Source organism: Crassostrea angulata, chromosome 1, assembly GCF_025612915.1.
Source record: "Crassostrea angulata isolate pt1a10 chromosome 1, ASM2561291v2, whole genome shotgun sequence".
Taxonomy (NCBI): domain Eukaryota; kingdom Metazoa; phylum Mollusca; class Bivalvia; order Ostreida; family Ostreidae; genus Magallana; species Magallana angulata.
Genome location: NC_069111.1, coordinates 8261626 through 8279437, shown reverse-complemented (window position 1 = coordinate 8279437; position 17812 = coordinate 8261626). Strand labels below are relative to the sequence as shown.

At 32.9% G+C, this 17812-nt stretch overlaps 2 protein-coding genes across 4 annotated transcripts in view; one reads left to right on the top strand and one right to left on the bottom strand.

The window, feature by feature from the left end:
• The window catches only part of LOC128182086 (beta-1,3-galactosyltransferase 5-like), a 29444-nt gene extending 16305 nt beyond the window's left edge, over positions 1-13139 (bottom strand). The window contains exons 1-3 of one of the 3 annotated variants that reach the window (XM_052850703.1): positions 12939-13139; positions 12674-12720; positions 9172-9213 (exon numbers count right to left, since the gene is read on the bottom strand). In XM_052850703.1, the coding sequence (XP_052706663.1) occupies positions 9172-9213; positions 12674-12720; positions 12939-12974 (125 nt within the window). In that variant the 5' untranslated portion in view covers positions 12975-13139. Of the gene's footprint in view, positions 1-5790; positions 5812-9171; positions 9214-10741; positions 10871-12673; positions 12721-12938 lie in introns of those variants that run through there. The other 2 variants (XM_052850707.1, XM_052850721.1) reach the window with 2 other exon arrangements.
• Positions 13140-13644: 505 nt separating this feature from the next.
• LOC128156283 (peptidase inhibitor R3HDML-like) lies at positions 13645-17182 on the top strand. The gene is made up of 8 exons (XM_052818357.1): positions 13645-13816; positions 14079-14222; positions 14733-14877; positions 15071-15174; positions 16029-16141; positions 16219-16421; positions 16577-16792; positions 16962-17182. The coding sequence occupies exons 1-8, from the start codon at positions 13673-13675 to the stop codon at positions 16970-16972; spliced, it is 1080 nt and encodes a 359-aa protein (XP_052674317.1). The 5' UTR covers positions 13645-13672; the 3' UTR covers positions 16973-17182.
• Positions 17183-17812: the final 630 nt, after the last annotated feature.

Genomic DNA, 17812 nt, shown 5'->3' with positions numbered 1-17812 from the left:
TAATAATGCCTGTTTGGGAGGTTAACAGTTGAAATTGACACCCCGAGAAAACCATTGGCAACCGACACGAAGCGGAGACTTCTAGCCCCTGAAAACTCCTTATTACGTAGCACATGAGAGAATCATTTTCTTGCAGGGACAGATATCTGGCAGATAAAAATATTTCTTCTATAATTTAATACCAAATATTCCTCAGTAGTTAATTTAGTGTAGAAATATATAAAGATCTTAAACACAGTCTTCGAATTTTTTATAGTGTGTCCTTCTTAATGAGGGTGAACACATCTCACCTACTCCAATAAAAACTTTAATATGCTATTTCAGGCCACAAACGTCCTTTTAGCAAGTAAGAAATCCATATATGTTAGCTATAAGTTTTTAAAATTTTCATTTATCTTTATAAGGAGCTCTCTGTTTCAAAACGGTTGTTATGGCCTAAAAATGAAATCATCCTCCAATAAAACTTAAAAAATTAAACAAAACTCCTAGAGGTACAAGGCCTCTGCCATGCCAAACAGATGATTGACAAAGAATATCATTAGATCATAGAATGAGATGCTTTGTTTACCTTTAGAGAAAAATGTTTAAAGTCCCATTTTCTACATAGAACCCAACTGCATATACATTACAACTTTGTGAACTTTTTTCCTATAAAATACTGCAACACTCCGTTAAATATGTACATTTAATATAAGAAAGATATTTGATACATTCGACACTCAAATTTGAACATCACATGTAAATACTTTTTTATTTTAACCAATCCTTATGTTATGCTATTTTAGTTTATATGCATAGATTTTGTATCGCATGTATTATTATATATGTTTTTAAAGTATATGTACTTGCAAGTATTCAATGAGTACTATGTTTCAATAATAGGTAATTAATCTGAAAAAAAACCCACTAGTAACATGTTTGTTTGAATATTAATACGACATATATCTATTTAAAAATAGATATACCTGAATTTTTTAAGTATTTCATACAAAATTATCACAGATTTGTACGTTATAAAGGCCTCAAAATTGTCATAAAGGTTTACTTACTCTCAAAAATCGTAACTAGTAACGCCTTTTATCTGTCAATTGTTAAGGTGTCTAGACGCGTTCGCCATTTATGCATATTGTTGGATTTTTTTTGTTTTGTTTTGTTATTTTTGTTTTTGTTGCTATGTCCTATAAATGTCCAAAACTCCCACCTTAAAAAGACACGATATCTTTTTTTTTAAAATTATCCTAATAGTATAGGTTACCAAAGTTTAATTATAGGTATCACTAAAGGTATGAAAATTGTATACATCTCGTAATAGACTGAGATACTAATAACTCGTGTGCATTGAACGACATGAAATACGACAGCTGACTTCAAAGACAAATTTTTTCAAACTTGAATGTTCATTAAATGTTGCTTTCAATACATAGATACCGTTGATGATTAATGAAGCTTCGACAAAGTTCTTTAGAATAATATGATATTTAATTACTGAGCGATCAAAAGGTAAAATCCATTGGCTTAACTCATGATAGATTTTATCAATACTAAGTATAATAGAATACGTTCGATTCACAAGGCTCCTTGTTCATTTTAAATAAGTTGGCCTTGAATAAATTAAATGACGTTATAATACGATCGTTTTAAATCAAAAAACCTCTATCTAACAGAATATGCTCCACTTAGGCTTAGCGTATTGATCCAATAATAATTTGTGCAGGAAAATAAAACAATTTTATTTAAAGTCTACCAGGTTAATATAGTTTGCCATTCTTTATAAGGGTATATGCATTGTTTTTCACCTCAACTAACATAGATGTTTGAGAGAATTTGAAATTGCACGTAATTGATGTATTTGCTTTATTTCAGTACTTCAAACAAGATACCTTAGATTTTTATTTTATAAAGGCTTTGAAAATGTCATAGAAAAATGAATACTTACTCGCATTATTCCTACCAGCAGAGAACCTAGATACTAGTAACTACATGCAGTTACACCTTTCGTCGGTGACTTGTTAAGGTGTTTAGACGCGTCTGTCTTTTTTGCATTTTTTATTGCTTTTTGGGGGGTTTCACATCGTTGTCGTTTTTTTCTTTAAATGCCATTAAAGCTCCCGCCGTAAAAAAGACACGGTATAACAATTCTAAATGCTCCTCTAGATAGGGTAACAGTGTTTCATTTTCTGTATTAATAGTAGTTAAAGCAGTGCATATATCTCGAAATAAAACATAACCAATCTTGTGTGACATTATATAAATTTAAGCATCCTGTTCGATTACTATTTTTTTTTATCAAACCAAATACCCATTGGCAATTTTTAATAGTAACCAAAGTTTACTCTGAAAAAGTTTTAAGAAACCATTGTTCTTGATCTATTTAATCTGAGTTTTAAAGAACTGCTTGATTGATAAATAATTTTAAGAAACAGTCAATTCTATATTTAATCACGGACCTTGTTTAGTTTTGATTACCATATATCAAAAACTTCAGTGGATAAATACACACATAACTACTGCATTCCTTTATATGACTAATGAGTACTCAATGGGGTGCCCAGATTACTAAGGTGTTGGACAAGCTCCGATAAGCGGTTACGTAATCTAGTAGATCATTAAAAGATAATTGCAAACGTATTTTTTAAGGTAATTTTGTGCTTTTTCCGCAAAAATGAAATATATGTTGCGTTGAATTACCAATTGTGTTACAGATAATCGTTTTAAAGCATCCAATCTATCCGAAAAATTCTAAATATCATACTGTATTTAGACCACAGGAGTCTCTTTAGCAAATAAAAAAATACAAATATTTCAGCTTTAAGATTTTGAAACTTTTCTTTATCTTTAAGGACTTTATCGTCTCAAGAAGAGTGCTAGAGTCTAAAATTGAACAACACATCATCCTCCATTGAAACTTTGTAAAGCAAACAAAGTCCAAGAGAAGAACATATATGCAGCCTCTGTCAAGTCAACCAGGTGCTTGAACAGAATATCATTACACTATAGAAAATGATGCTTTGTTGACTTTCGAAAAAACTTTCAAAGTAGCATTTTCTACCCAAAACCCAATTGCAAATTCATTACAACTTTCTTTACTTTTTTCATATAGAAATACTGCAACACTTCTTAAATTTTGTACATTTATAGTAGAGATAGTTGATAATTAGACTCTCCAATGTGATCATCACATGTAAATACTTTTTTATTTGTACTAATCCTGATCTTATTTTTATCTTAGTTTATATTTAGAGATTTTGTATCGAAACCACCATAATAGATGTTTGAGAGAATTTAAATTTGCACGTATTGACTAAGCAATCTGTTCCAACCATAGGTAATAAAACCAATTTTATTATTATGATTAATTTAAATAAATGCAATTTGCGTGTTTGATCATTAACACGAGGTTAATCCTCTAAATAATGTTTGATAACTTATACCGAATTTTACGAATAAGTATTTTCGGGGCCTTTATAGAATAAAATCTTAGATAATCTTGTATGAAATGCTAAACAATGCAAACACATCTACATGTATTTGTTAAAGCTGAACACCGCTCGTAAATAGGCACTGTCCGCCATATTTCTCTTTAATCACTGCTGTCCCTACAACCCTTATATAAGGGACAGACCTCTAAACAGTCAAAGTACTTCGCTGTAGAGGTCTCACCTGTGTGGACGTACATTTTGCCTCGCCGTGTTACCCGGTCGCGATGAAATTATCAAATTTTACGCACTTTTTGAAGCCAGGAGAATACTAACATCAAATAAATTGGTCAATGAATTATTTACAAACAGAAAATGAACATAAGATAAGAGAAAAATGCATAAAATCTAAAGACCACGAAAGGAATACTACATGTCGGCCACGAGGTTCAGGTGTGCAATCGGGTGTAACGAAATCGAAGGGTTTATATACCAGGTATCTCCGTGACAGTGCCTATTTACGAGCGGTGTTCAGCTTTAAAGATAATCTCAGATTTTAATTTTATAAAGGCATCTAAAAATGTTATATTTACTCGCATAATTCGGTAAATCACCAACATATTTACAAGTAACAAATGGTAACGCCTTTTGTTGGTCAATTGTTAAGATGTGTAGACGCGTCTGCCTTTTGTTTTCTCTTTCTTGTTTGTTGTTGCTAACTTTTACAAAATGTCCAAAGCTTCCGCCATAAAAAGACAAGATATCTTTTTAAATACTCCTTAAGTATAGGGTTCCAAATTCATTTACAGGTAATTGTATAAATAATTTAATATAATAGGATACTAATAACACTTATTGAATGACATGAATTACGACAAGCCGACGTTAATTAAAGCTGACATGAATTCATAAATACGCATTATTTCCCTTTTATCTCCGACTACCGCCATATTCGTTGTCGATTTCTATTGTTCTGCTCATCGCTACACACCCCCTATATAAGGCCGAAAGCACTATTCATGCTTCACCGCATTCAGGTATTTCATTCACCCGAACACGTTACCTTGGACGAAAAGACGTGTAGAAACGCGTTTTGAACAAAAATAATATGACAACCACTGCACTGGCAAGGAATATCCAATGAGCGACGAAACAAGACAAACTGAAATCCAGACACAGATACTTCAAAAATCCTCGATAATAGTAGACCGTTTTCCTGTGTATGTTATAACATTGCACATGTGCAATCACACACTGTGGCAGATCGAGCATTGTCAATGATCGCATGGATTTTTTTTTTTGTAGAAACCGATGGAAACGATTTTACGTTCAACTTGTTACTTTCTTGGATTTACTATCATTCATCTACTGTGTTAGATGGAGTGCCGCCGGGGTTTTCAAAAAGATGCAGACGTTATGCACTCTGTATGAACGACATACGTGTTCGATGTGCATGTGAAGTAAGGCAGCACTATTTGTGCAAAATAGTACGGATACCTTGGAAATTCTTTCAAAGAATAAATATACATGTTTTTTTTTTGTATTTTATTGACTGCTGTTTCCTTTATTATTTACTACAACGATTTTACTACAATATGTAGTTCATGCATTTAGAAGTCCGTGTAACCTGAATGCCTCGATCGGAAAGCAACCGACCGTAACTTTCTCGACCGGTATATATACCCCAGTGGTAGTAGAGGAGCGATCAAAACTAATATGGCGACCAGACACTTTTATGAGTTCATGTCAGCTTTAAAAACAAAAATTTCAAAAAAAACTTGCTTTGTGAATTCATTCTCGATAAAATGAATTAATCATTTCATAGATGCCATTAATGATTAGCGAAGCTCAAACTTCGGGAAAGTTCTACAGAATAATATAATATTTTATTATTAAACATTAAAAGTAAAATCCTTTTAGATTTCCTCATGATAGATGTTCTCATTGTTAAGCGTAATGGTATACGTTCGATTCACAAGGTTGTTTGTGCATTTTAATTAGATGGCATTAAATACATTCAATGAGGTCATAAAACGATCGTTTTAAATCAAATCATCTCTTTATTACAGGATAGACTACGTCACTGCTTAGCTAGCATTTTGATTTACTTCAAAAAAAAATTGAAGGCTTTGGTTCATTTTATATCCTCTAATAATTTACGAAGAAAATAAGACAACTCTATAAAGTATTCAAAGCTTGTTTAGTTTGCCCTAACATACAAATGTAACAATTGATGTTTTGAGAGAATTTGAACTTGCACATATTCACCGAGCAATCTGTTTTAATCATAGGCAATCAATCCAAAACAAATATTAGCAATAGGTTTGTTTGATTTTTTTAACACGATGTAAATCTATAGAAAAAATAGACGTACCTGCATTAATTTGGTGTTTCATGCTAGAGTATCTCAGACTTACTTTTATAAAGGCATCGGCAATGTCATAGAAATCTTTTCACTTTCTCTACTGGCCACCAGAACACTAACTAGTAGCTTTATACCTATTGTCGGTCAATTGTTAAGGTATATGGACGCGTTTGCCTTTTGTTCTTTTTTTTTCTTTTTGGTGTTGGTTTTTTTTTACGTCTGTTGTCACTATTTTTTTTAAATGCCACAAAGACTCCATCCATTTAAAGACACAGTATTAACAATTCTAATTGCTTCTCTATGATAACCAAGTTCTATTTATTGGTATTACTAGTAGTTAAAGAATTGTATATGTCTCCTAATAGATATAGATACTATTAAGCATAAACAACCTTGATTTAATAATATAAATTTGAGCATCCTATCTTTAGTCCTGTTTCTTCACCCACCACCCCTGATCTTAACTGTTTGTTTCGGAAGAATGTCTTTATTAAGTACGTGACATTAAAAAGATGCTTGAGTTTCTGATAGACAACAGTTATCTATGCAGTTTTTGGAAATAAATTCTTCCAATAATCTGTTGGAATTCCCATGGGCACCAGTTGTGCCCCATTGTTAACAGACTTTATTTTGTATTCTTATGTAGCAGAATTTATTCAAAAACTTGTACGTGAAAAAAATGAATCATTCGCTGTGGCCTTTAATTCAACTTTCAGGTGTATCGACGACGGATTATCAATTCACAATTGTTATTTCCATTTTTACGTCGACTCTATATATCCAAGTGAACTTAAAATAAGATACCACAGAGTCTGCGTCATCTGTTTCATATTTGGATATTTTACAGGAAATGGACATTGATGGTAACCTAACAACAAAACTTTATGATAAACGAGATGACTTCAATATTTCTATAGTCAACTTTCCCTACTAATGTAGCAATATACCTTCATCACCTGTATATGGTGTTTTTGTCTCAGTTAATTCGATACGCAAGGGCATGCTCTTCGTATGAACAGTTTTTAAGGCGAGGCAAGCTACTGACACAAGTTGATACAACAGGACTATCAATAGAATCGTTCAAAGTCATCTTTTCGTAAGTTCTATAGTCAATACAACGACCTTGTCAGCAAATACAATCTGTGTTTCGTTTTATGGATTTTTGAGATGGTCGGCGGTTTGTTATTGTCATTTTTTCATCATATGACTCAGCCCCCAACCGCCTTATTATGACCCACTGTGTTAAAAGCGATATAATCTTACTTTTTAGTATTATAACTTCTTTCAAATATATTTTCATAAATTAAAGCCTTTTGTTTCTGCAGAAGAATTATATGGGGTATTTTCTGCTTATTTTTTTAATACGACTTTGAACTCAAAGGGTCTTTTTTATGATCCCCTGGGGACAAGATTTGAACAAATTTAATTCAAAAATATATCGAAATGTAAAAATTTGGTTATTACGGGCTTTTGCTTCAGAATCAGAAGAAAAGTTTTATACTTCCTCATCATATTTTTAATATTTCTTGATTTTCTTCCTTCTAGGGGAAATTAGTCTTTTATTTAAACAAACTTGGTAGCTCTTCTCCGAGGATACGTTGTGCCAAGATTGGTTTAAATTAGCCTAATGGCTCTGGACAAGAAGATTTTAAAAACAACAAACCCTTTTTTCACTCTTTCTTGATTATTTACCATTTGAGGAGAAAATGCCCTTTCAGTTAAATAAATTTAAAATCTTTCCCCCCAATGATGCATTGTGCCAACTTGAGTTGAGATTAGCTCAGTGATTCTGGAGAAGAATATTTTTAAGACACTCCATCCCATTTTCACTCTTTTCAAAGTGATACCTTTTAAAAGTAAACTGACTCATTTTAATAAACTTAATAGTCTTTCCTTCAATGATGTTTACTTCTAAGTTTATTGGCCCAATGATTTCGGAAAAGATAAACATGTGGGAAGTTTACGCCGATGACAACAACAACGACAACGACGACAGACAACGAACAAATTATCTCATTTGAGCTTTTGGTTCAGGTGAGCTAATAAACAAAATATTTATTTCAAACAATATACTATTATGCAATATATCACATAAGCGGATGGGATAGAAGACATTGCCTATATAAATCCTCTCAACGAAATATTTTAAGTTATTTATCAAAATTGTTTGGGTCTTTCTCAGTAAGGTTTCTAATACACTTAAAATTCTTTTATCAACATGTTAAGCACAATTCACAAGTTTAACAAGTCAATCTTTTTAAAAATGTAGAGGTTATGCAGTGGCTCTCTTCGAGATTGAATCAAGCTGGAGTGTTGTAAAAATAGCCAAATCAAATGACTTGAAAACGACAACATTTAAAAATTCTTGCTTTGTGAATTCTTTCTCGATTAAATGGAACTATTATGTCATAGATTCCGTTGATGATTAGAGAGGTTCAAATTTCAGCAAAGTTCTCCTGAATCAATAAAACACTCGCTAAATTATTAGAAACATGGAAAATCAATAAAAATCTTATTTCATTAAATAAAAAGGGGGAAATTTATGATGTGTTTTTGATAATATATCGATTTTCTCAATGCTAAGTGTAATAGTATTTGTTCGATTCACCAAGCCATAATTACTTAGCCTCAAATAAATAAAAAACGAAACATGTTCTTTAAAATTAAGAAAAAACGCATATGCAGGAGATGAGGATGTGAAAATTTACGCCGACGATAACAACAATGACAACGACGATCTGTAACGGACAAATCAGCACACTTGAGTCTGATGCCATGAAAGTATATTCTATATAATAGAATAGGCTGCCTCTCAGCTTTGAATATTGATCAATTTGGGAAAAAAATTAAAACTTTGATCTTTATATCCTCTGATAATTAGTGCAGAAACATGACAACAATTCTATAAATCCTTTGAAGTTTATAAAGGTTGCTCTCTTAATGAGGATAGATGGTCAAAAAATGCCATCAGCCGAGAGGTTCTTGATGTTTTAGGCCATAAAAGTTTATTAAGCAAACAAGACATCCAAATATTTTAGTTTTAAGATTCATCTTTATGAGGATTTCTTCGTCTCAGATTAATATAGTATTGAAATAACCATCGTTATCCATCTCTCATAATATGTTATACGATTCACCACTACGATTCGTTACTAAGTAACGAAACGAAAGTCAATACACTGCATGCTTTTTGATGCAATTCCATTTGCATGAATTCAGGTTTGAACCTGATTTCACTTATCTACAGTGACGATTCTTATGATGTCTTAGAAAAAAGATCAAATGATCATGTATCCGATTGATCAAAAAGATAATATATATTGTAATATAAGTCAATGTAATGTTGTGAATATTTTTTTAAATCAATGTTACGAAAATGGAGAAACTTACCTACAAATAATTGAACAACAAATCCTCTTTCGATGCAACTTTCTAAAACAAACAAAAGATCAAGAGAAGAATATACATGCAACCTCTTTCAAGCCAAACAAATGATTTACAAAGAATATCATTATACATGTATCAAAGATTATTATGCTTTGCTACTCCTTTACTTTTAAACTTTTAAAGTGACATTTGCAACTCAAAACCCATTTGCAAATACGTTTTATTTTCGTTTACTTTAGCCATATGAAAATACTGCAACACTCAACGTAAAATTTGTGCATCTATAATAGAGATATTTGATACGGTTGACTCTCCAATGTGAACATCACATTCATGTAAATACTTTATTTATTTGGTACAATCCTGATTTTGTAAAATCTTAGTTTGTATGCGTAGATATTGTATCACATCTAACAAAATTGATTTGAACTTGCATGTATTCACTATAATTTCAATAATAAGTTCGATATAATTTTAATTATTTGAATAAAAGGTAAATACTCCGACAAAAATATCAGAATTTTTGTTATTTAATTATTAAACAAGGTAAATATATTTAAAAATATATGTATTTAATTTATTATAGCATTTTATAAGATAACTTCAGATTTTTTATTTTATAAAGGACTCGAAAATGTCAAAAAAAGACAAAAATATACTTACTTGCAAAAATCGGTAATTCACCAGTGTACTTTCTGGCCTGTTGTCAGTCAAATGTTAAAGTGTGTAGGCGCGTCTGTCTTTTATGCGTTTTTGTTTGGTTTTGTTTTGCTTTTTTTATTGATTGTTGATGCTATCTTCTACAAATGTCTTTGTGCATTTGACGAAAATATCATGTCACAGACACCTTTGATAATACGTTCAAATGTAGGCAAAATTCCCCTGAATCAGTCAAGAACACGTTAAATTGTTAAAAGCCTGCATATGGAAAATTGATGAATCATATTTTGTTATTTGAAAAGGGTAAAATCCATTTTGTGTTTATCATAATGATTTTTTCATTCCTGAGCGTTCCTGATTTTGCATTTCAAAATTAGATGACCTTGAAGTAGCACGTGTTTTACAAGTAGAGAGTGCAAGAACACCAATGTATTGGTGTGGAAGTTGGGACTAGTACAAGCTCAAAAACTTGATGAACACGCATTCCCAATGATATACTCTTATCCCAATGTTTCAATGGATGTGTTGTGTTTCAAGATCTAGATTATTTATGAACATAATTGCTAAAAATTGTTCACACAACGTCTTCATATTTGATTAACGCTAGACTTTTTCTATGAGCAAAACCGGGTAAAAGAGGCACTGTTTAAATATATCTCATGATATGAAGTTTACCAATTAACTTATTTATTCAAACAATTACTAATACCAAGGACCAATACTTATGGAAAAGTGATAAGTCAAAGACTGAGATCTCTGGAGATCCAAAGTTGACACTGGTAACGGGTTGTCTTGCTTTACAATCATCTATTTTCAAAGTGTCGTAGGCTTCTTTATCTATACCATTCCTTAACAAAATATTACATTATTGAGAATTAAATTTTTTGAGAAATTTCAATTTTAGGTAACCTACTTTTTAAGAAAAGAACATTGCATTAATCCTTTCTCTGTAGCTTCTAGGTGGGTCGTAAACTCGCCTTTTTGTTGCAAATTTCACATTATTTTTGTGCTTTTTTTTTAATTTCATCAGCATGCTGGCGGTCTGTAAACATTATAACAGAAAAACAAAAATAAAGTATGCTATTTTCAGTTTGATAAATGCTACAATGTAAATTCACTAATACGAAACGATGAAACTAGTATGCTGTCTCTTGATAAAATGTTCATGTAATTAGTCAGAGAAAGTGCACAATTTCAGAATCTGTAGACATGAATATGCATTGAAGAATAAAAGAATCTGAATAAACCCGCATATATGAATAATATACACAAGTATATATGATATAAGAACAAGAATTCTGAGAGCATTGCATATGCAATACACGTCCCTTACCAGTTACCGGTTTGTGAAAATTGTGAAAACAATGCACTGTACGCAGAATATCGAACCCGAACATTAAAAAATTTGAATATAAAAAAATAATTTTCTCGAATATATTCCGACCAGACGCTACAAAAGTGTAAACTTGATCTGTAGTTTGACATTTTGAAGCTGTTCAGCAAATTTCATATTATTCCTCAAACGCATAAAGAAAAAAAGTGTGGAAAACTGAAGTGGGACAGACAGACAGACAGACGGCCGGACAGACGTACCTACAGACAGACAGACGGACGCAGAGGAAAGCTATAGTCCCCTCCGGTGAAAACCGGTAGGAGACTAATAAGAATAAACCCGCTCATTCTTTTTGTTGCTACATGCCTGCACTAAACCCAATTTTTTTATCCTGTCGGTTCATTATTCTTAAACATCTCGCCACACATGACAGAGATAACACAAAAAAGACAGACAGCTTTACTTTGGTTATGCAATAGGTTGTGTTAAGACAATTTCTGAAGGCAATATTTATTAGCAACCAAAGTTAACTCTGAAGCAGTTTTAGAAATCTTTGTTACTGATCTATTTAATCTAAGTTTTAGAGCGCTGGTCAATTAAAAAATGATTTTAAAAAACGGTCAAATCTATATACAACCAAAGGCAGTGTTAGGTTTGCTTGTCGCCATATTATATCTCAGTGGATCTATACACACACGATGACTGCATTCCTGTATACGACAAATGAATATTAAATGGAATGTCCAGTGTTTGACAAGATACGGAGAATAATTTAGTAAATTAGTAGATCATTTAGAGATAACTGCAAACGTGTTTATTTTTCAAGGTAATTTTGTGCTTTTTCCTCAAAATATATGTTGACCGCTGTGTGTCCAATGTCTTGTGTTACAGATAAACTTAAACATAACACAAATAAAATCCCTTCATCGCTTGTAGTAGAGTTCAAGTCAGTTCAAGAAATGTTTACATTCTTATCCTCAAATGTACAAATGGCCGCACATCCCTCTTGAGCAATGTGTACCTTATTGCGTGAAATACGTTCTATAGAACTGCAGCTGTTGTTTAATATTATATAAATAGTGCCTGTTTGGGAGGGTAACAGTTGAAATTGACACCCCGAGAAAACCATTGTCAACCGACGCGAAGCGGAGGTTGACAATGGTTTTCGAGGGGTGTCAATTTCAACTGTTATCCTCCCAAACAGGCACTATTTATTTTGTTATACTGAATGTCTTTTTTAAAATTTTTAAGAAAATTTTACTGCTTTTATATAGGAATAACGTGAATTCTACAGCGAACCGTACGCGCATAATTTTCGCGCATGTAACATTTTTTAATGTTACCCGTTGCCAAGTGCGTTGCTAACGCTGAGGGTAATAGTAAATATTATTAACTGCGTCTTAACCAATCAGATTTCAGTATTTAACATGAAAGTATAACAATTACTTATAGCAAGCACATAGCACAATGACCTAGATATATCGGTCATATATAGCAATATTGTAAATTTACCTGTGGTAGCCGATTAAAAGTATTGAAATGTCATCTTGATTCTTCAACTGAAAAACAATGAATATGCAGTGTAATCAATGTGTTACAAGAAACAACATGAGGATTAATATGATATTATAGCAGCATGCAGACTAATTCGTAATAGGAACTGTATTCCATCTAGGTGCATTAATTAATTCATAGTATCTATTCAAAGACAAGCAGAAGAATGATCAGTAATAATGAAATACATAAATTAATGTAGTAATAAAAAAGTAAACCTCACAATGCTCAAAGCCCCTGTCTTCAATGCCTCGGTCATTGTACAGGGCGCAATCACTGAATAAAGGGAGCCAACTGTTTGCAAAATCTCGCAAGTTCCAAAAAGCAAATCCTCACGTTCAGCCAAATAGGTTGAGTTCAAGTCATTATACCGCCCATAAATAACAAGACGCTGGATTTGTTGTACAATGGAGGAATACTTCCTTAGAGGCCACGAATTCCATCACAGTTCACTTTACTTAATCCTCGAATCGACCTTGATATAATCAAAGCGATTTTCGTTTAATCCGCATACAAGTAGGCATACATTTAAATTTCACTCTTGACCCCTGTTCCCACCCTATTACAGTAATTGTGACCTTGTTCAGTTAGAGAAAATTACTGTGTACATAGTAGATTGTGAATTTTATAGAATTTTCTATCAACATTCATGTACAGAAATGGCACCAATAGTAGTTTAATAGGTTTTCGGTCGGCGTTGTTTCATTTTTTAATTAGAGTACACACTGTTTGGTAGGTGTATGTTTAATGTATTGAACAGCAAACTGTAACCGTGACTTTTCATGCCGCTTTTCGTTAGTATTCAAAGACACTAAGACAGTCTTGATTATGTCTCAAAGAAATACTAATATGGACATATAGTCTTAACAAACATTTTGACGTCAATAAATGAGATTGAAAAAGATGCTATAAAAGGGAATTCTGAAAAAACTAATTCAGATATCTGTTGTCTCCACTATGAAGGTATTGATCGTAGTTTGTTGTTGTTTGTCTCTGGCAGCATATGCGGATGCAGCGGCGAAATTCAAGCTTCCTTATGCAATAACAGTGGAAAAAGAGGCAAAGGACTTGGAGAACGTATTGCGCAGCCTCAACCTAGAGGTAAATTTGTTGTTAATTGCTTTTTATTGTATTGCATACGAAATTTTAACAAAGGTTTATCTCTAAATTGACTTTTCAGAATATGCATATGAAATTTGTAACATTGTTCTATAAAAACGCGTTCGTTGTAGTTTGGAAAACATCCGGAACATTTCGTATCTTTTGCCAATAGTCTAGAAAATGTGTTTTATTTTAATTAAACGGTGTATTGAAGTGTCCTCCATGTGAGATATCTATTTGATTCTGCTCGGTTCCTCTACAGATATCTAACCCAAATGGCCGGGTTAGAGTTGCCAGGGACACCAGACAGAAGCGACAGAGCACCTCTGCCCAGCAGGAATACCTGGACGCTCATAATGTAGCAAGATCTATTGTTGTACCGACCGCCGCTAATATGAAGAAAATGGTAACATATTTTCTCTAAACATCAAGACATGTAAAAACCATAGTATCTACGCTTCAAATATAATTCATATTTTAATTTTAAGAATATATGACATTTTTTTCTGATCAGCTGACAATAATCATTTATACTTATGTATGTAATCTATGCCGTTTAATAATGGCAATTATTGGCTAGTTTTGGTAATCCGCGTATGTATCGATGTTCTATTATTAATACGATTTATTTGTCATTCATGAAGAAATATATAGATAAGATCTGGATAGGTCCTCATAAACTACTCTGTGGTATACAGGCAAACGCATGTTCCTACATATGATATTGGCAACCGTGAGCGTTGTCTAACCAATAATCTAAAATTACTTTTAAAAAAGAATTGGACTTTAGAATTGGACTTTATTTTAACAATATTTTATTTCAAAATGAAATAGGATCGGACAATTCAATTCACGTCAAGAGTTTAACTTGAGCAAGAGGATGGCATTTTATTTTTGTTTTAATTTTTTTTAATAGAAATGGAGCAATGAGCTCGCTGAAGTAGCTCAGACTTATGCAAACAAATGTATTTGGGGGCATAACTCCGCAAGAACCACGGACACATCGGCCCTGACGTCACAGTTCAGCTATGTCGGCGAAAACCTTTACGTCACATCAAGAAGTAAAAAACTGACTTTATGAGAGTCTTAATTACAATTGAACTTAATTGAAATAATGTAGAAGAATATATTTTACTATAACAATATCTAGATCATTACCAGAACCAAAGGAAATTATACTAGGTCAAGATACCTAAAGTTTACCTATTCGAGTTTATAGAAGTGAAAAAATGTGATTTTCTCTTTTATGTGCAGGTACTGTAGATCCAAGTTCCGCAGTGGAGGCTTGGGATAGTGAAAAGAACGACTACACGTACAGCTCCCAGACCTGTTATGGGGTCTGTGGACATTACACACAGGTATAATACATGTACTAGCATATTGTCCATTTGTTCGATATGATAGTTATTTATACACTGCACATATGACGGTAATTTATATGTTAAAATGGCAGTATAAAACGAGTAACAAAAATCACACGCGCGCATTCGCCCAGGATCTTTCTTATCAGTTTGTCTCTTTTTAATAAATTTATCATATATAAATCCCAACCGGTTAATCGATTACTCGGTTGGACCGATGGTAACCGGTTACACAGTCAGTAATCGGTTCCTCGTATAAAATGTTCTGTCTTGTTCAGCTTTTTTTAAAATACATATTGAACCACTGACCGTTGAGTACCGCGTATATTATCATTGTCTTAGCTATTTTTAATGAGGTTTTTTTTTTGCCATTTCTTTTTTGGAAATTTAATTTTTAAAAACAAATGCATTTGCTTAAATTGGGCACATATATATTGGGCACATACATTTACATGTACATAATTTTACGATCCGAAAAGAAGATTACTTCAAATAAGGCTTCTAGAGATTGTCATATGAAAACTTTGATCACATTTTATTTGAGACATTGAACTGGTTACAAAATTGTGACATATGCATGTTTGCTCCTTCTTTTACATTTTTTTTTTTAATTTGTGATGAATATTTTTCATACTTTAAACAGAATATTTCTGTCGTGGTTGTCGTTGTGTATTTGGCAAATACAAATGAAGAATATAAAAAAATTGTGTAGTTTGATACAAGTAATCGGTTAATCCGTCGCAAAGAAATGCGATGAACCGATTAGCAGTTCTGCAATCGATTAACGTCACTAGTTATTAGTATGATTACAGTCATGTTATGTGCTACATTGTCCATTAATTGGTGTACAGGTGGCGTGGGCGGACTCTGAGTATGTGGGGTGTGCCAGTCAGACGTGTCCTTCTATAACGGGATTGTCTTCATTCAACGGTGGAACGATTGTCGTCTGCAACTACGGAAATGGGTAACGATTCCTGTCTTACTTAAGACTTGTTATATCTATTTCTCTCAACATTTGATAATTTATTTAATCAATTACAGTGGCAACTACAATGGGGAGAAGCCATATGTATCCGGAGCCTCGTGCAGTTCCTGCCCCGGGGGTTATTCCTGTTCAGATAACCTTTGTGTGGACGGAAGTGACAGTACAAGTTCCGGGTCTGGCACATCTTCCGGAAGCGGAAGTGGAGACTCTTCGTCCACCAACACAGAGACCACTAACACTGGATACGGGGATGTTCCTGGTAAAATAAACTCAGCAAATTGAATCTCTAAGAAAGCAACTCGTTTTACAATTATAGTAATCACTCTCAGATAAAGTAAGGTTCTAGTGTCTGGTACAGTATTCATTGTATTATCAAATAAGATGTAATTGATAAAACTTTAAACGTGTTTCCAGACGAGGACTGTTATACCGGGGACGGGTCGACATACCAGGGCTTTGTTAGTACTACCGTCAGTGGAAAGACCTGTCTAAATTGGTCTGGAGTGTATTCGTTTCTTCCCAGCAACAACTACTGCAGAAACTACTTTGCAAACTTTGGCTTCACAGAGCCCGTTTGTTACATGGTGCCCGGGACTTACTACGTAGAGTCTTGTGGAGTTCCGAAATGCGGTATAAAAAGTTATATTTCAACATTCTTTCCAATATCAAAGTCCGTAAAATCTAAGATTATGTCCAACATGTGCTTAAAATTTAGAAACCAATGTTGTCGTCTGACATGTAACGCGTTCAGATTTTAAAACTTTTTATTTAACATTAATTTTGTTTACTGATCTTGCAGGAAAGAAATAATGAATCGCATTGTTGGTGGTTTAATGGATCTGTACAGACCTACGCCCCTTGGATGTGACACTGGATCATTTTATATTCATGAATACTTGGCTCTCCTTGTCTTTCCTAAAGCTAAATGTTTAAGATAAATAATAACAGTTGTTTGTTATAAAAATATGTTCTTGTTTTGTGATTCATTTTTCAAGTTTCTAATAAAAACAAGCATCTATACTCTGGCTTTTTTCATACTTTTTTATTTAAAAAAAAATATGACACACTTAACAACGGTTCTATAAAGGAAACTTCACGATATCGATTTATGTATCCAGTGAAGGTCCTGAAGAGAAATAATAAATGTTGAGGGGGGTCGATGATTTCTTTTTGCGAATTTTCAAAAATGATTAAATACGCAATTACTGTTTCCTTTCGTAAATATTTCATTTGACAAATTCCTCAAAAGTTTTACCGAATTCAAGAACCGACCTTAAACAGACCATCTTTAATTTGGTAAGGATTAGGGTTTGGAACTGTTCCGTTCTTTAAAAAGCTCGAGCGGCTCCGAAACTTCTGTGCATGATATTGGATAGACGAATATAGTTGAATTGTTTTCAACTTCACCATCATTTCAGAGTTATTCAAAAACAATTTTATAGCAGCTTGAATGTTTTGTAGAATCATTTAGTGCTTTGCTACAAACAAGTTTAGTACGAACAAGGATATAGCGAAATCTCGTATATAGGAAGTGTTTTGAGGCCCTGTTAATATTCTTCATGGGGCGTGGTCACGATTTTGATCAAATTCTATATTTATGTTTTTATTATTTACAATGCTTATCTTTTAATGATCAAATAAAATTTGAGA

Coding starts and splice junctions, on each gene's coding strand:
- LOC128156283 (XM_052818357.1), top strand. CDS start 13,673: ATGAAGGTATTGATCGTAGTTTGTTGTTGTTTGTCTCTGGCAGCATAT. Junction 14,223..14,732: donor CCGCTAATATGAAGAAAATG/GTAACATATTTT, acceptor TTTTTTTAATAG/AAATGGAGCAATGAGCTCGC. Junction 16,142..16,218: donor GTCTGCAACTACGGAAATGG/GTAACGATTCCT, acceptor AATCAATTACAG/TGGCAACTACAATGGGGAGA.